Source organism: Zonotrichia leucophrys, chromosome 7, assembly GCF_028769735.1.
Source record: "Zonotrichia leucophrys gambelii isolate GWCS_2022_RI chromosome 7, RI_Zleu_2.0, whole genome shotgun sequence".
NCBI classification, from domain to species: Eukaryota; Metazoa; Chordata; class Aves; order Passeriformes; family Passerellidae; genus Zonotrichia; species Zonotrichia leucophrys.
This window is the reverse complement of record NC_088177.1, coordinates 18,575,760-18,594,811: the sequence shown is the minus strand read 5'-3', so window position 1 is coordinate 18,594,811 and position 19,052 is coordinate 18,575,760. Positions and strand designations below refer to the sequence as shown.

Here is a 19,052-nt window from a genome sequence, read left to right as displayed (position 1 = left end):
CTCTGGCCCTAAGAGGTTCTCTTAAGACGTGGAGGAGAAGAGGTCAGATCTCCCTCCCCTGTCCAGCCGCTGCTGCTGGGCGGGGGAGGGGCAGCCATGCGATAGGCCCGGGGCCTGGACAGAGATGGGGGTGAGAAGGCCCTCAAGGATGGAAGGGTGGAGGGGCAGCCCCAAGAGACATCGGGCAGACATTTCCCCCCCCAGGAGGGAGAGTCGGCGAGATAGAATGTGATAGCAGCCGGCCCAGGAGGAGAAAGGGAGGAGAAGGGTGCAGCCCGGCCGGCCGCAGCAGCAGCACGTGTGGGAGTATCGTCGTTCTGAGACAGGCAGAGACTGAGATTTTTAACCCCCTTTCTTTCATGATTAAGACCTTGCAAAAATGCTGATCCTCCTCAGAGCTGACTAAGAAGAGAGATAAAAGATAAGATGAAACAAAGACCTAGCCCGAAAGACGTAAAGAAGACTGGCTGAGTGAAGAGAGAGATGCTTGGAGTGGCCTTGTGGCTGGACTTTTCTTGTAGCCATAGACTCAGTTTGTTCCTGTGACACAGAGACTGCACTTAGGGGGAGGCAGTGCCTCAGAACCAGGAGGGTTCATCATAGAGACCCCTCAGCCCCAGGGGGTTAGAAAAATATGAGGGGGACAGATGTCCCAAAGCAGAGACTGTGCCTTTTTAGAGTGAGACAAAGCATCCTTAAAAGACAACCCTAAAAGCAGCTCTAGTCCATGCACAGTGGTGAAAGCACTGAGCATGGAAGGAAGATGTCACAAGCGGCAAAAGAACTTTCCGAGCAGTGCCGAAGTAACATAGAAACACACGAAGTTTCAGCGTGTTTCCAGGGGAAGCCTATAGAACAAAAAAGACTCCTCTCCTCTTCATAAACTGAAGTTTGAGTATACTAAAGTGTAGTGCCAAGCTGAGCAGTTAGTGATTTTGAGAGAATGTATCAGATTGAGAAATTCAGGTAGTGGGGAGGAGGAAAGTAAGTTTTTTTTGTAAGGTTTTCAATTTTTTTTTTCCTTTTCCTTATAGTTTTTCCCTATTTTCCTGTAGTTTAAGTAATAAAGTGTTCTTTATGTTTAAGCTAGAGCCTGTTTTGCTTATTCCTAGTCACATCTCACAGCAGACACCAGAGTGAAAACATTTTTATGGAAGCACTAGCTCTGTGCCAAGCTCAAACCATGACACCCATATATTACTGAATTGAAAGGAATGGTTTTTTTAAATTTTCCAAAACATACATATGTTTGATCCATTTTCCCAGTGCAATGCTAAAAGCTTTTTCTTTCTCCAATCCTGTAGCGAATACAAATAGCAGCTCTAACTTTCTTAACCTCAAATATATTCAAAAGCAAGATTACCTCAAAAGGAACTGCTGAGGCTAGACAAGCTAAGAAGTCCATCTACCTCTATTTCATCTTGCATATTATTCAGTTATATATTGTACAGTCCCTAGGGAAAAAAAAGAAACATAGGAAAGTAACTCAGAAAGGCCATCAGTCATTTAAGTGTTGTTTATTTTCAAATAGTACCATTTCTTGTCAGAATGTAAGAAATTGATATCCATCACATATCCATTACACCTGCCTCAATGAAACTGTGCTGTCTAAATGCCTTGGATGAGCACTGGAACCAATTAAATTTCTACCAGCCTGTTCCAGAGAAAAGGCTTTGCTGTAACACTGCAGCACAGTGCAAGCTTCAGAAAGAATTTTTGGAGATCATACATAGAAAATTTATCCCTCTTTTGGAGGAAAGGGCAGGAAGGGAAAAAAAGACCCCCAAAAGCCTGGTATTTGTTACATCAAAACAATTACAGTGGTACATAAAAAGGCTGTAAGAAGGCATTTATTCTAATAGCCTTGGATGTTCAATCCGTGTAATAGTCCAGTCTGGTTTTGCTCCTTCTGTAAACTCCCTTTGGAACCTGAAAAGGGAAAGATAATAAGGGAAGAGTTGTTAAGATTTACTTGACCTTAAGGAGCTACAGGGCATGATGAAGAAATATTTTACTTCAAACTTATTGCTGTAAAAGCTACTTAAACTTTAATGCTTATGCTCCAAAATGGAAGATAAAAATTATTCCCATAGTAAGAAACAGAATTCACTGACTTCAGAGCATTTTGGTTCAGATCCCACAGCATCAAGCAGCAACTGCAAAGACCCTGATACCAAGAAAACACTCAGCTCTCACAGCAGGAATATGAGTAAACTTTAGAGAAGATCTTGATCTGTAAGTAAAGGGTCTCATTTAATGGGATGGTAAGTGAAAGAAAATCATGTGCTCCACATTTTACTTGAAAATTTTCCTCTTTCCTGAAGTGTAGTTTAAAAGATAATACATTTTCAGAATTACATCAAAGATTGAGCTAACAGTAGCACTGAGTCTCCCCTGTGTAGAGACAAGTCTGAGCTTCAAGGTGATTCTCATGTTCTCAAATGATCTGCATGTCATGGACAAGAGCAGTATAATACCACTGCTTTGCAATCCTGTGCAAATCCACTCTTGCAAAGTGGGATTGGGAAGATATTTAGGCTTAAATGGAAGGCTCTCAAGGTTAATGGAACTTCAGAAACCTCCAACTCTAAGGAAGATGCTGAATTCAGCTGAGGGATGGATCCACAACAATCCAGGCAAAAAGCACTGGTCTCCTCATGAGTGTTACCTTTGTTTCAGAGCTCCTCATCACCTAGACTCCAAGTTTTCAATTTCAAATGTGGGTGTAGAAATCCTTGATCATACCACATTTGTCACACAAAAATCCTCACTTCTCCCAGCTTCTGAGAATCTTATTTTCAATACATTTTGCCAACTGTGTAGACATTTTTTGCACTACTCTGACATCAGTACCCCAACACAGACATTACTTATAAGCATTCCTATGAAAATCCATCTTCCTAATGTGTGCTTTGAGGATCAGAAATCTCATTCAGTGCTCCAACTCTTCCTTACAGAGGAAGAGTTCTCATTAATATCAACCCAGAAGCAAGGAAAAAACATAATGATATTAGGGGTATTTAAAAAAACTGGCCCTAAAACCAAAACTGAAAAGCTGGATGAGAATTAACTTAGACTAGAATCAGAGTAAATGAAAAATAGTGGGGTCTGCAGCAGCACAGTGGGAGTGCTTGCAGAACTGCCTACCCCACAGGTACCTCATGGACACGGGAAAAGAAAGGGACAAGCAAGCTTACTCATAGTTAGCCGTTAAAAGATGTTTCTTTTCTTTTGTGTTTTCATCTCCAAACACAATCTGGAAGACTTTGGCTTCACCTGGTACTTCGTCAGGTAGATTAGCACCATTCAGATACCAGAAGCACATCAGGATGCTAACAAACTTTCTTCCTGTTGGAAATAAATCAAAACTCAAGTTAGATCTCGTGCTTCTCAGCAGTCAAATGCTCCTATTTGCTACCCAGCATATATTCTAGTGAGACCCTGGAAGGACAGCTGACTTCAGCCATAAAGAATACAGGTTAGAATAATGAGTGATCAAGCTATTTTATGCCATACTTATGCTGTTTAGCAGTAATAAAAATACACTCTTTAAAAAAAACACGTATTTTATTGTGAACGTGGTGTGACAGTGTATATAATGAAACTGTATTAAAAAATTTGGTTCCCACAAATTCCAAAGCTAACTACTAATACAACAAATGTGTGCAGAGTAGTTCAAACATGGGAGCAATCTAAGAGGGGAAAAAAGAAATTCCTATTTCCCAAACCAGGAAAAATGCTTACTGGGTCTGACAACTTGAAGTGCTCAACTTCAAGTTGAAGACCCAGGATTAGATCCACACATCATCTCCCCTGTGTCTGATAGTGAACAGAGCACACAATGCAGGTATCCAACCAAAATAAAAACATACCTGAGCTCAGCATGAGCTTAAAAAATCCCAAACCAATCAAGGAGTCCTAGAACAAAGTGTATTTCATGACAGAAAGACTAAACCAGCAAAATTTACTTAATTATGCAGCCTTCACTATTCCTCTTGCAGGATGCAATTCAGGATGCATTTTCAGTGTTGAAGCAAACAGCTTTCCGCATATATTAGAATAATTGTTTTTGAATAATTTTTTCACATTACTGAGGACTAATAATATAAAATTCTGTTCAAAAGAAGGGAACACTCAGACAGAAGTCAAAACAGTACCATGATGTATTAACAATAATCTCTGTCTCTGATTAAAAAGGAAATAAAGAAATTTTATATGGATGAATTACTAATTGAGAAATAAGGGATGAGAAACAGTACTCAAAATCACATCTGCATGGAAAATGTCTGTTTAGTAGCAAAACCAGGAAATAAGACTGCTCACTGCTGGAATGTTTTAGGGTTCTAAACATACCATCATCATCATAGTAAATGCGAACATCTCCTTCAGTTGTGTACATGATTGCATCAATGTCAGCTGCTAAAGCATCCCTGTGGCTGTCAGGGAGCAAAGAAATCTTTTCCTTCAGCACCTGAAGTACCTAAATTCAGAAAAACTGTCACTTAGTTTTTCATTAGGAAATGTAAGTAACAATCCATTTCTACTGCAGTTAATAAAATGAGCTGTATTGCTAAAACATTTGTCTAACACATGTAACAGCTAAAGTGAAAAAGCACTGGGAATTTTGGGCACTCCTAAAACCTAATTCAGCAGCATCGAAGAAGCTCCATTTACTGCTCAAAACAAATGAAAACCAAGCATCTCAAAAAATGTTTAGGAAAGGTACTGTCAAAACAGCAGCAGCAACACAATCCATGTGAGCCCAGAAGAGGCCAGTGAAGCTGGCTCCACAGTCACACTCTGCCTTCTCACTGCTGAATCCTCGCTGTGTGCAGGTTCCTAAGCTTTGGATTCCGTATCTTTGAGCTATCTCTCACAAATTTCCTTGAAAATCAGTTTCATTACCAATGAGATTATCTTTGCCATTTTGTGATCCATATTCCATTTAGAAAAAGCTTAAACACTTGCAAATCAGTCCTGGCTGAAAATTGTTCCCCTGGTAATTAATGTCCTTATGACACTCACATCCATATTATCTAAGTGTCCTGCGATCTACAATGCTGTGTAAGTAGAAAATGGTGGGGTGCAAAAACTGCACAGAGGTAGCACCCAAACACCACATGAGAAAGTCAAGTCACAAGAAAGGATGAAACTACAGAACTTATTTTTAACTAATACTAATTTTTTTACCCTAATTTGATCTGCTATTTTTGAATAACAAACAAATGCAGAGGTTACATGGAAGCAAGCAAGAGGCAATCTTCACAAGGAGACATTGATTTCTAGTACATTTTGCAGGTACAAAATTCACTGGCCAAAGAAATGAACAAGTAGCCTGGGATCACAGCCTCATCTACTGCACCCTTGGCTCACATGAAATCTCTGCATCAATGTAAACCTGAAAAATTTACAGCCACCACAGCAAGTTCTTTCAAGAGGGAGCAGAGGAGATGCCCTTTCAGAACAACTGCAAGAAACAAACTCACGTTTTATTGCTATCTGTGTTCAGAGAGAGGAGACAACACTGTTCAGAGGGGATGCACTAGAACAGCACCAGAGTTTTTGCTGCAAAGGCATGGGTGGCAATAGGACAGGCCATGCTGACATCCTGTAACAAGGCAGACAGACCTGGAGTGTCTCCTCCACTTGACTCTGATGCATCTGTTACCCCCATGCCCTGAGAAGGCCAAGACAACTTCAGCAATTAAAAATTCATAAAAACACAGAAAACACAGCACTGATGTTTAACCAGGTCAGTCACATCCCTGAGACCATGACACAAGACTGAGGCCTTCCAGCCAAAACCAGTAATCAGCTCTATGATCTGATGGGGGAGGGAATGTATCATTGCAGCAGGGATGAGCACAAACCAGTTTCCTTCTTCACATGAATTCTGGTGCACACACTGAGTCAGCTTCAGCCACCTGCCTACACCTAGAGACACACAATTCCACCTGCCATCCAGAGCCTGCAGCCTTTCAATCCTTCCTGGTACACCAGCAATCCTTCTGGCATTTGGGCCTTATGCTCAACAGCTAAAATATATTTTATTTTAAGTACAATAACTTCAAATTAAGTTTCATGCCTTGAAATTAAACACAAAAAAAGCTGCAGGACAAAAATTTGCCCACCCTATGTCGCATTATGCTGTTTTTCACAAATTGAACCAAACTGGCAACTTGTAGGTAATGCCAGGCTGAATGCATCCATGTTAACTTTGTAACAGACAATCAACTGCTAGGATAGGAGATGGAAAGCATTTACCTCTGCTGATACAAGTTCTTCCAGCAGGTCAAGTTTACGCTGAGACAGCAGCTTTGAAACAACAGAAAAGGCCTACCAAAATAAAACAGAATCAAAAACCAAACATGAACAAGTAACTCTAGGTTGGCTTACTTTTCAGACAAATCCATAAATATATGACAAGCTACCCAAATATTCTGTGATTTAAGATTTCAATACTTGCAGAGGGTATCGCCATTGAAATGTAACCCCTAAAGCATTACAAGAGTGATTTAATGAATTGATGAAAATCTGAGTTCTTTTCTATTTCTTATTTAAAACATCAAAGCTTCCAATAGGTGAATTCACAGTTTACAAAAGAAAAAAAAAGCTTTGCAGTATTTTGCATGTTGCTTTTACTCATTCAAACACTCTATGTCTTTCCCTGTAGATATTTTGTTCCCCTGCCCTCTCTTCTCATTCATCTTCTGGTTTCAATCAAAACTGATGCTGCAATTTACAAATTTTCTTTAAAAATCTGGTTTAGTCTCTAGACTTCAGGAAGCTCAGCTCTCCTTTCTCCCCTCAATTTTGCAGGCATATTTACATACAATTATGCCTCTACACATTCAAGTAGTGCACTTGTGAAGGACAGTGTATTTAGGACTCTACACCAAGTAAAAACAAACACCAAAACAAAACCTCAAAAAAACAGACCAAGGTAAAACAGGTGGTATCACACATGTGTCAAATTATTTGTTGTGGGTTTTTTCCTCTCTTGAACTGACCCTAATCATTTTAACATTTTTTCCCCCAAGGTGTTATTTCGAGCTGTTTTTTTTTTTTTTGTAAATGTAAACATAATAATAAAATGTTTCCCAACAGATAACTCTGTAATTTTGATATGACTAACTTTGAGATACTTACCTCTCTGACACATTCTGTTGACAAGGCTTACTGGGCTCATAAATTTGGAGAAATAAATATATATACACCAGCTCTATCTGTCTAAGCTTGATCATTTCAGAAAAACCTGCTAAGTGGAGACACACTGCTCCTTAAAGTCTCTACAACATTTGGAAGCACCTTCCTTTGTGCTACTTTGGGGGATGGCTTAACCAGTTCATTTTAATTGTGGAATCTGGGAAAACAAGAAATTCCTGAGGGAAAGTAAAGCTCTGCTTATATCATTTGCCTTGAAGTGTGGTGCTTGGAGCCGGCAGGGGAGAACTCCATGTATTTTACACACAGGAGCACATTTGTGCTATGATGTCCACACATAATAAATAACATCAGGCTGGACAACAGGAGGAATTTCTTCATGGAAAAGGTTGTCAAACATTGAAATGAGCTGCCCAGGGAGGTGGTGGAGTCATCATCCCTGGAAATGTTTAAAGAAAGAGTGGACATGGCACTGATGCCAGAAACTGGCGGATAAAGTGGTGTTTGGTGATACGTTGGACTCAATGTACAACACAGCCACAGAGCTCCTGGAGTGGGTCCAGCAGCAAGGATTGGGGACTGGAGCATCTCTCCTCCAGGAAAAGCTTATGGGACTTGTTCAGCCTCAAGAGGAGATGGCTGAGAGAGACCTCATCAATGTGTATAAATATTTAAAGGGGGGGAGTGCCACGAGTATGGACCAGGATCTGCTCCGTGGTGCCAAGCAACAGGATGAGAGGCAATGGGCAGAAACTGATGCACAGAAGTTCCACCTGAACACAAGGAAGGACTTTACTGTGAGTGTGACCAAGCACTGGAACAGATTGCCCAGAGGTTGCAGAGTGTTCCCACTGCAGACATTCTAGACCTGTCTGGACACAATCCAGGGCCATGTGCTCTAGGACGACCTTGCTGGAGCAGGGAGGATGGAGCAGATGACCCACTGCGACCCATTTCTACCTCACCTGTTCTGTGAATCTGTGACTACCCCAGGAACCTTCTCCAGCCTAACTGATTCTATAACTCCACGAAATTAAAGAACCAGGGGCTGCACTGGCAGCCCCTGTGGAGGGTCAGCAGGACCCTTCCTTCCCCTCGGGCCGGCCGCGCTCCTCGCCCCGAGACCCCAGGCCCGCTCACCTGCTTGGCTCCCCGCGTGAACTCCTCGATGCTGAATTCGTGGTCGAAGTAGAGGCGGATGAGCAGGTAGTAGAAGCGGGTGCGGAGCCAGGCGAAGGGGCTGGTGATCCTCACTACCACAACACGCCGCTGAGGGCCCTCGGTCCCAGACCCGGCGCTGCTGGCGAACCGAGCCTGGGCGCTGAGCTGGGGCGGACGGGTGCGGGCGGGGCCCAGCGGGCCCGGTGCGGCTGCAGCCGGCGGCAGGAGCCGGGCGGAGCCCGCCAGCGCCCGCGCCAGCCAGCGGACACGGCCCGGAGCCGCGCAGCGCAGCGCCATGATGGCCCGGCGCGGCCCCGCCCTGTCCGCAGCAACTCCGGCTCCCCGGAAACGCGGCTGCGGCCACCGCTGTTCCGGTGCAGGCGGAGCGGTCCCGGCTGCCGGCGGCTGCGGCCGAACCGGGTCAGGGGACCCGAGCCCCGGTCACCGCCGGAGAGGGGCGGCCTCCCCTCTGCTGGCCCTACTGGGACCGCGTCTGGGTGCGGTGTCCAGTCCTGGGCTTCTCAGTACAAAGAGACAAGAAGCAGCTGGGGAGAGGCCAGCGGATGGCACAACGATGCCGAAGGGGCTGCAGCATCTCTGCTCATGAGGAGAGATTGCGGGAGCTGGGCCCGTTCAGTCTGAGGAGATTATGAGCGGATCTCATGGATGCACAGAAATACCTCAAAGACGGGTGCCGAGAGATGTTGCCAGACACTTCTCAGAGGTGCTCAGTGACAGGACGAAGAGTTACGGCCATAAACTAAAGCATAATAAGCTCCACCTCAGCCTGAGAAAGAACTTACTTACATTGAGGGTGGCAGAACACTAGAATAGGCTGCCCAGGAAAGCCATGGAGTCTCTGTATCTGGAGACATTCAAACCCCACCTGGACATGTTCCTGTGTCACCTGCTGCAGGTGACCCTGCCATGGCAGGGGTTGGACTCGGTGCTCCAGAGATCCCTTCCAACCCTGACAATTCCTTGATCCGCGGGTCCCGGCCCTTGCCCAGGGGGCGAGGCAGGAACGCTTCTGCGCGGCTCTTCTTTCCGGGGGAAGCGGCGGGGCGGACGCGGTGCCGGCGCCATGGAGCGGCGGGCGGAGGCCGTGGAGCGGCTGGAGGGGGTGACACGGGAGCGCTTCCTGCGGGACATCTACCCGCGGGTACGGAGCGGCCGGGCCTCCACGGCGACACAGGGCAAGGCAGGCGGTGTCCGGAGACTCCCCCTCAGCGGGCTCTGCTGGGGCAGGCCAACCCCAGGGTTTGCGTTTGGGTGTTCCCGGAAAGGTGCCCTGATCTATTGAAGGAGTTTAGGAGCAAGGAGCTTCTGTAGGCAGGTCCTGTCTGAGCTGCTGGCAAGTTCTGACTGGTGATCTCTGTAAGAGTGCAGTACGTTTGGCAGTGGTTAAAAAGTGTGATCGTTAGTTTTGTTGCTTTGTCATCTCTTGTTTTATCCTCCCCACCCTCCGAGGATCCAATTAAAAGCAAAAGTGTCTTTCTGCTTTTTCTGTGCGGGCTGGATCAAACCTGTTTGTGGTTGTGAGCAGCGAGGAACCTGGTACAGGTAGAAAGAACTTCTTTCTCTCATGAGAACATAACAGCATCACCACAGCTCACAGGCTGCACCTTCACTGTGTCAGCTTTTACATGTTTTGTGCTAAGCCTTGGCTAGAAGGATTAAATCTAGTTCTTCATCTGGATGGATTCCTAAATGGCCCCAGCACAAAGTGTGGGCTATAATTGTCTCTGCCTCTCCATATCCTTCCTTGCCCAACTAGGAAAGAACATGTAGTTAATAGAGAAACAGTTCCATAATTTGCTGCATTTTGTTTCAACCTTCAGCATTTGGTTCACACTGCTTGTGAACAGATTAGTTGTAACCTTGTGTAAGAAACATTTACAACAATTACAAAGAAACATTTCCTTCGATGTAATTTGAAAGATTCATTCTGTTTTTTTTTTTTTTTTTCTGTTGGATGCTGTGGTAATTCACCACTGAATTTTGTTGTTGTTCCTTAGAGAAAGCCAGTAGTGCTGACAGGACTGGAACTGGGCACTTGCACCACCAAATGGACAACTGATTACTTGAGCCAAGCTGAAGGATCTAAAGAAGTAAAGATTCATGTTTCTGCAGTGCCACAGATGGATTTCCTCAGTAAGAACTTTGTGTATAGGTACTTCACTCCAAAGCCTCTTACATTTTAAAGGCATGTGCTTGTAACTTACAGACACAATGCATCTGTTTGGAGCTGAGGGTGGGAATGGGAAGATAGTTTGTGAAAACATTACATTATGTGTCAAAGGGTTGTCCTGGGTTTCTCCCTCTTCTGTTAATTCTACAGCCTGAATAAACACAATGAGGGTGAAATGAGGGGCCAAACAGCACCTTTAAAATGGTGTCATGAAGTGTTGCAAAGGTATTTTGTCAGAGCACTGTTTTAGGAAATTTGAGTATGGCATTTGCAGATGTTCATTAAAAACAAACCAAACCACCCTTGATATCTATGCTTGATAGCCTGGTATTTGTTGTAGTTATGTGGTGCATTCTCAGTGTTATTGAATAGTGGCAATTTCTGACTCACTGTGTGTCTGATCCCCTTTGAATGCTGGTGTGTGTGTGCCAGCCATGGTATTCCACTCCAGAAAGGGTGTAACTAGTTAAATCCAAGCTCCTTTCAAAGTTACCATATGCAGCTTTCAGAATGCTCAGACCACTGGATACCACACATTTCACCAGCTCTTCAATCTTGATGTGGGCCACAAAAAACCTTGATCTCCTCTGGAGCTTCTCTTATGTAACTGCCAGAACATTTCTTCAGAGTTCATCTAGTCTGAGTCATTGGATTGTCTTCAAGGGTAAACGCCTTAATTTTAGCAGTTTTTGTTTTCCCCAGGTGGGAACAGGATGCACTCAGTGTGTTAAACTTCTAAGCAGGTGGGAGCATATGCTGTAAACAAGCCACAAGTCAGAGTGGAGCCTGTTGTTCAGGGAATAAACACCAATTACAACCATGATGCATTCTGCTCACTGCATAATGAACTACTGAATCTCTGAAATTAGGGAGAACTTGAATAACTTTGCCTTATCTCCATTCTTCATACTCCCTGCTCTGTTCTGGGTTTTTTTAAGTATACCTTGCTGTGAGTTCACATACAGTTGTTCTGAAGTCTTAGCTTTAGCAAGTTTGTAGACAACCAAATGGACTCTCTGATGCTCTGATCGTGTTTCATTAAAGCAGGTGTCAGGACTTTCACATACTTCACTTGAAATTCAGGAAACTTTGACTTTTTCCACAGCAAGTCCCTCATGCTAATCTGAAGGGACAGTAAGTAGAAACGAAAGAATAGAAACTCTGAGGACTCAACATGCAGTTCCATTAGATTAAACTGGTGAACATTAGTACTACTGCAGTTCTGTTGTGAGTTGCATGCTCCTAGCCCTGTTTTTGTGTTGGTTCTGGAACTCATCCAGCCAGGTTGTGATGTGCTGCAGAAATCTGAATGGTTTTTTGCTGTTTTAGCTTTGTAAGCAGGTTCACATGGGGGTCAGATGAGTGCCAGTGCTATTGTAAGGGGGGAGATGGGGTGATGAGGGCAGATAGCAAGGGCAGAGCTGTGGTAGCACCAAAATGCATCAGTTTAAGCTGTAGTGAAAGCTGTGCTCTTTCTTCAGCAGCAGACATGATAGAACAGTTTGCCTGAAGTCAGAGCACTGGGTTTTGTTTGGTTTTCCATTGACTTCAGTGGGTTTTGTATTTGCCTATTCCAAGCAAGCCTAAAATGTTTAGAGAACTGGTTTAAGTATTGTCAGATGCAGGTTCACATTCTAGTAGAAAAGATAACAGCATCAAGAAAAATCTTGCTTGAGAATGGTTTCTTCTTAACCCTGGGTACTTGGTGGTTGCTGTGAAATGATATTTACGTGCAATAGTTAATTATCCTACACTTAGTGTGAGATGGTGAGCTGCATGAATGTAACATTGAATTCATAATAATGAATGCATGTCCTGTTGCTGATTGTGTTTGGTTTGCCATTCAGCTATCAATTGATACCAAAATCTGTAATCTGCATGAAAAGCCCCCATTATGTAGATAAATATGTAACACACTTGCTGACTTCAAAGGAACCAGCTCTAAATGCCCAGTTACTCTTCTTGAATCTTCTGAAGCTGTGTTTAGTACATTTAAGGAAAACTGCAAAGAAACATTAGAAATATTGAGATGCCTGTGTTTTGAGGAGCTGAGAAAGCATATATTTTAAAAAAATCCATATAACTGAAATAAATTTTATAGATGTACAAATGAAGGTAATTACCTGTATTCCTGCACAAATTCATAGCAGAAAATGCATAGATACAAACATGCATCTTCCCTGCTAGAGTTTTCTTGATGCTGAGCTTTAATAAAATTTATGAAAAGGTACAGTAAACAAGCCTAAAAATGACACACCTAAACAGTTAAGCAAGTATTGCCACAGTTTGAGTCTTAATTTGACTGTGGAAAATGTTTTGTTCTGTGACTCAGACCATTCAGAACTCCTAAACTCAAGAGGGGATCTCAACAAAGTGAATGAACAGTTGATGGAGCCAGATTCTCTGTGGTCCATGGTGACAGGACAAGAGGCCATGGGCACAAGCTGAAATACAGGAAGTTCTGTCAACCCCTTTAACACACACAGACACACTTTTACAACCAGGTTACTCAAACAGTGGGACAAATGCAACATGTTTCCTAGAGAGATTATGGAGTCTCCATCCTTGGAGATCCATGAAACAGAACTGGATGCTGCCCTGTGCAAGCTGCTGTAGTGAACCCTGCTCTTTGCAAGGGGCTTGGGCTGGAGGAGCTCCAAGGGTGCTTCCAGCCTCAGCTACTACAGGATTGTTCGGATATATACTGGAACAAGTCACTAAAACAGAAGTTTCTAAGAGTAGGATTTCTGTCTTGGGAGAACTCTTCAAACACCTGCTGCAAACACTGATTAGTCATCATATTATTTTAAAAAAATAAGAGAGCAGCCTATTGCATCTGCCATTGCACTTGATATGGTAAGGGAGCTTATTATAAATGTAGAGTTTAGACTGCGTGTTGTTACACTGACTCATGATATAAATTCAAATATTTCTATTTCAGAACTCTGCCTTTTGATTCATTTGTGCGAAGAGCAGCTGAAGTCAAGCATAAAGAGTACTTTCTTACTGAGGTAATTTCCTTAGTGTCACAGTTTCTTCTGTTGGTTATTTTGCTGGTATTTGGAGAAAAGTGATGAACTGTAATTTAAAGTCTTACTTCAGGAAAAGACTTGATCTTAAATTTAACTTTCTTGCGTGTGGATGCCAAAGGAAAACACATGAGAAGTAATTCTCAGAAGTTTTTTTGCATGTCTACAGTGTGGTTAACTTCAGTCATCCTGTTTCTCTTAACAAAAAACTGCTTACGTGAGCAAAAATTCCAGTATGAAATTTAGAAATCAAACCTTGCTTTAGAATAATAACCATATAATTTGTGTGGTTTGCAAGAAAATGTCATGAAGATATTTAGAATTTGATGACTATTAAAATACAAATCCAGATATATTGTAACATAATTTGTGAGTAGCAAATGTGTGATTATCTCTACTTATCATTGTTCAGCCTAAGTATTTTTCAGATAACTGTGATTAGGAAGCAAATAGTTTTGAATAGAGACATGCTTTTTTACCTTTTATGCTGCATAGGTTGCTGTAAATTTTGAAGGCAATAAAATAATTTTCTGCATCAATATGTTGAAGAACTTAAATTATAATCAGCATTTACTTTGAGTCTGCTCAGTAATAGCAATACTGAAGCAGTTAACCAGTCTCCCCACACTTTATTTACTCTTCTCTTTTCAGTTAATTTATTTTTCCCTTTTGTCAAGATGAGCTGCAGGGATCTGTTGTCATTATATTACAAAGGTTTATTGTCATTACAGTGCAAGGGTTCCATATTGCTAGAGTTTCATACCTGATTGATGTTTCTGGTAGGCAGCTCCTCTAAGTACTGACTCTTCCTTGTCCTGACAGTAGCCAAAGGACTCAAGGTCTCCCCAATCCACTCTTTTATACCACTCTTCTTACTGGCTACAGGTGTGGCCTGTTAAAATTAGGCCTGCTCCTAAGCCTAATAATTGACCCAGCTGCAACTCTTTAGGGGGTAAGATTACATTCTATACCACCTTTATTTACTCATCCTGTATCCCTCTACAGGGATCAGTAAATGGCAGTATAACAAAGTAGCTGAATTTGTAAATGACCTTTATTTGTACCATATTTTCATGAAATTCTGCATTAGATAAATGAGAAAATATAAGCTCTCTATTTATGTATTTTGGTAATTCTTATTAAAAAACCCCAAATAATTCTCTTTTTGTGTTCACTTAAGGATGAAAAGTACTATTTGCGATCAGTGGGTGAAGATGTTAGGAAGGTAAGTTACTGGAGATTACAGGTCTAATATTGTAAAGTTGCAGTTTAGAAATATTTTTTAAAGTCTGTTGTCATACAACTTACTTAGGGTCACATGGTTTGTGAATCTGACTGGATTTAGGTCAGAGTACTTTAATGTGTCTAGAATAGTTGCTGTTGCATGGGAGCTGAGCTGGCCACTGAAGAGTACATTGCTAAACTGCCTTTCTTTAGCTTTTGTTGTAAACTAATGTAAAAGGATTTATGCTGATCAATTGCTCCTGCAGTGTGAATCCTAGCAGCCATGGTTAAGAGAAGCTCTCTGGCTGTTCTTATTAATGGCATTTGGCAAGTCAGTGCTGAAAAACATTGCTGATTTCAGGTTTTTGCCAATGCTGAAGTTCTAACTCCATTTCATGTGATTGGAAATGATTGTGAAGTGCTCCCCCATTTAAATGCGCATAGATGGTTCTCTCTCTATGCCCTTTCTGTTTCAGGATATTGCAGATATCAGGAAGCAGTTTCCTAATTTAGCAGAAGATGTTCATATTCCAGAGTATTTTGAGAAGGAACAGTTTTTCTCTAGTGTCTTCCGCATCAGCTCAGCTGGATTACAGTTATGGACACATTATGATGTAGGTAATACATGGGTTTAGCATAAAATGTTGCAGATGGCATTACAGAATTGAGAGGATAAGGTGAAAATCTCTGTCAAAGATTAGAGAATAATAACAAACTTCGCATATTTTGAAACAGTAAAATGAACCACATTCTGTGGTGAGTTTTAAATGTTGCATTGCTTAGGCATAATATCTTAACTGGGTTTATGTCAAATGCCAGATTTGCAAGATTAAAGGATGTTTTATTTTGTTTCCCTTTTTTAAACTGTTTTGAGTTTTAGTAGAAAATCTGAAATACAGTAACTTTAAACACTTTTGTCTTCAACATTGCTTTCCTTTTTTTTTTCACTGTAATGGCCAGATTAGGATAAATTCTAGTTGTACAATACATTGCCAACTGTGCAATGCTTGTAGTGGTTTCTGGCTCCAATGCAATAGATTCCAAATAAGGTTGTCTTCTAACACTGTGCAGTGAGTTCTGAATAAATTTATTTATAAGATAATTCTTAACATGTGAAGGTTTTATTAATATTCTTTTTTAAGCTAATAATTACATCAGTTGAAGTCTGTATATTTATTCAATCAACTTTTGGCTGACATCTCTATTATTACACTCATCCCAGGTGATGGACAACTTCTTAATCCAAGTCACAGGGAGAAAAAGAGTTGTTTTGTACAGTCCTCGAGATGCACCGTATTTATATTTATCAGGTATGCATGTCACGGGTATCTAGATTGGAGTTTGGTGATCTTAGCTTTTCAGCTCACAACTGTTGCACTGTAGAAAATAATCACTAACAGATGACTCGCTATAAAAGAATATAATTTGTTCCTTTAACTCTGATTCTTTGTGCTTTAGTCAAAGCTAAGGAAAACAGCAGCTTTGCCTGATTATTTTCAACACCTAACTGAAGGAGTAAAATGTTCTGTCTGGGTTCAAAATAGTTTTTTAGATTTCAGGAAAAGAGGGTTTTAGTGTTAATAAGGTTGCAGTTACAGAACAAGTACAGACAAGAGGAGAACACCTTTTCAATAAATGAGGGCTGCCATCAGGTTTTCTTGGTTTTGAGAAATAAACCAGGACTAAATTTGATTCAAGAACTGCCATCTCCAGCAATATGATAATGCTTTGTTACTATTGGAAGAGTGGGACTATTTATTCACTGAAATTTTCCTAGGTACTAAATCAGAGGTACTGGATGTGGATAACCCAGACATGGAGAAATATCCCCTTTTTGTGAAAGCCAAGCGCTATGAGTGTGTTTTGGAAGCAGGAGATGTGTTATTTATTCCAGGTAAGCAGTAAATAGTTCCTGACCATGGCATGGTATTAAACAGTCTTGTTTCTAATTTATGATTTCTGGAGATGGTAAGAGATTGTTAAAGCATTTCTCTGTTATAAGTAGGAGCATTGAAAGCCAATGTTGGCAAAACTAATTTACTTCTTCCAACTGTTCAATTAACCTGAAAAACAGTATTATTATATCTACCTACAAATCTTGCTTTCCCTCAAGTGTATGCTCTATGCTCCTGAATTTGTGTCTTAATAGATTAATACTATAAACTTAACTTCTGAAATCTGAAATTACTTCAGTGACCTGAGTTTTTTAGTGACAGAATTTGAGTGAAATAAAATTTCTGTTCTTCTGTAGCTCTGGCACTTGAGGCACATGGTCTGATGAGAATTATGGATGATAAAGTTATTGGACCTTCTAAAGGTTAATAATCATCTTTGGGGAATGGAAACACAAGTCTTAATAATTTTTCTGCACAAGCAGAAAGCTGCTTCCTGGGCTGACATGACAAATTCTGGTAGTCAGGAAAAGGCGTTTGAATTACTCCTACTGACTCCTCCTTGTTACTGATTTTATTTTAACTCCTTGTGAGCTTGCAGCAGATATGACTTACCCTGTCACTTTTACATCATCAGGTCAGTCAACAAGAAGGTAGTAAGTTTTTAGGAAGTTATTTTATAATAGTTTCTTAGCCTTTGACTTGTTACTTAATTTTGAACTTACCTTTGTTTCTTCCTGAATAAACTTTTGGTTACAGTTAGACAGTTAGATGTCACTCTGCTGCTGATGTCAGCGTCCCTGTTTTCTGTTTATGAAGTCCAGATACACGTTTGCCTTTGCCAGTGGGTGAGCGGAGTCAAACTTGAGTCACATTCAGCTCTCTTAAGACTGACTGGGGAGTATTGGGGTTTTTGAGTCCAGAGAATGGTGCTTTGTCAGCATCCTGCAGTGCATATCACTGAAAAATAACATGTTTTTGGAGGAATGTGTGTGGTTATTATGAAGAAGGTAGAAGCAGTTTCTCTTCCTAACCTGGAAGAAACTTCATGTTTATTTCTCAGAATAAACTTTTCTATGTCTTCAGCACCTACAGCCAATAAGATGCAATAAACACAGCATTCAGACTTTTACCTTAAAATACACATATCCTAAATATACCATATTAAACTGATTCTTTAAATGTACTCAATGAAGCAAAGATATCTTGGCTTCCTTACCACAGTCACGATGATTCAGCTGAACAACCTCATGCCTTCATTATGAGAAGATTAGCAACTTTGCCTGGGTGAGCTGGCTGATGCTGGTGGTTTAGATTAATGCCTGGACAGCATGTGCAAGGTTAGGGACTAAGTGAAAATAGATACCTGCATTTAGAGTGGAGGAGAGCAAGGGAAGGTGTCTTTCTTTCACCCTATGCTTATCTTTTGCTTACATTTGAGTACCTGTGTGCTTCAGCAACTGTTACTTTTATAAGAAGTTATGGATCAGCATAAATGTCCTGAAAAACTTCTTAAATTTGGTACAATGCAATACATTCATATGGATGTTTATAAATAAAGAAAAATACAGTAGTTGAGGCTTTTCCTTAACTAGATTTAGTTTGGGCAATTCTGACACTTGTTTGGAGTCACATGGAAGTTTTGGACAGTAATTTTTATTTTAGGCACTGTTCTTTCTACAGCTTTGTGGTTCCATAATGTAATTTCTGAGGAATTTGGAGTGGCACTGAATGTCTTTTGGAAGCACCTTCCTGCTGAGTCCTATGATAAGACTGACACTTATGGAAATAAAGATCCCATGGCAGCCTCTAGAGCTATACAGATCTTGGACAGAGCCTTGAAAACACTTGAAGAACTACCTGAGGAATACAGGGATTTTTATGCTCGGAGAATGGTGTTACGGATCCAAGAAAAGGCCTACAGGAATGATTATGGATAAAGCAACACACTGCAATTCAGCAAGGTTCCTTGCAAGTAAAAAATTGTATGTTAGTATGGAAACTCTCCATCTGTACTTACATCCACTTGTTGTGAGACCAATAAAAACTGTCAATAAACATTCTTTTATAACAAAATTCCTCTTGTAGATTTTGTTCCTAGTTTTTCATGTGCAATCACAGTCTGCTTGATCTGGAGATGGTCTCTTTTCTATAACGAGACAGACATTTGCAGTGCCTCTACTTATAACTGTACTTTTTTGGAACACTCTACTTAAATTTTTCCGAACAAAAGTTTTGGTATGTGGGCTGACAGCATGTATGCTTAGAAGTAACTGCACGTATTTGTGAATGCAGCCTCATTAAATTTTAGCAAAGCCATAGTGGTTTCTGAGGAGGTCCAAGCAAGCCATTGGTGGTAGCTGTAATGCTCATGGTTTCTTTTTAAGTGAT

The 19,052-nt window shown here is 41.2% G+C and overlaps 2 protein-coding genes across 3 annotated transcripts; one reads left to right on the top strand and one right to left on the bottom strand.

The window, feature by feature from the left end:
• Nucleotides 1-1,501: 1,501 nt before the first annotated feature.
• MAIP1 (matrix AAA peptidase interacting protein 1) lies at nucleotides 1,502-8,686 on the bottom strand. The gene is made up of 5 exons (XM_064717766.1): nucleotides 8,305-8,686; nucleotides 6,265-6,336; nucleotides 4,354-4,480; nucleotides 3,198-3,348; nucleotides 1,502-1,929 (listed from the first exon to the last, which is right to left on the bottom strand). The coding sequence occupies exons 1-5, from the start codon at nucleotides 8,620-8,622 to the stop codon at nucleotides 1,851-1,853; spliced, it is 747 nt and encodes a 248-aa protein (XP_064573836.1). The 5' UTR covers nucleotides 8,623-8,686; the 3' UTR covers nucleotides 1,502-1,850.
• A 22-nt stretch (nucleotides 8,687-8,708) lies between these two features.
• TYW5 (tRNA-yW synthesizing protein 5) lies at nucleotides 8,709-18,737 on the top strand. 2 transcript variants are annotated; one of them, XM_064717764.1, is made up of 8 exons: nucleotides 8,710-9,487; nucleotides 10,344-10,498; nucleotides 13,458-13,527; nucleotides 14,726-14,770; nucleotides 15,246-15,383; nucleotides 15,992-16,079; nucleotides 16,547-16,663; nucleotides 18,345-18,737. In XM_064717764.1, exons 1-8 carry the CDS (start codon nucleotides 9,410-9,412, stop codon nucleotides 18,599-18,601), a joined length of 948 nt encoding a protein of 315 aa, XP_064573834.1. In that variant the 5' UTR covers nucleotides 8,710-9,409; the 3' UTR covers nucleotides 18,602-18,737. The 2 variants fall into 2 exon arrangements, with proteins under 2 accessions (XP_064573835.1, XP_064573834.1); XM_064717765.1 differs by lacking the exon at nucleotides 15,246-15,383 and having other exon boundaries at nucleotides 8,709-9,487.
• The last annotated feature ends 315 nt before the right edge of the window (nucleotides 18,738-19,052 follow it).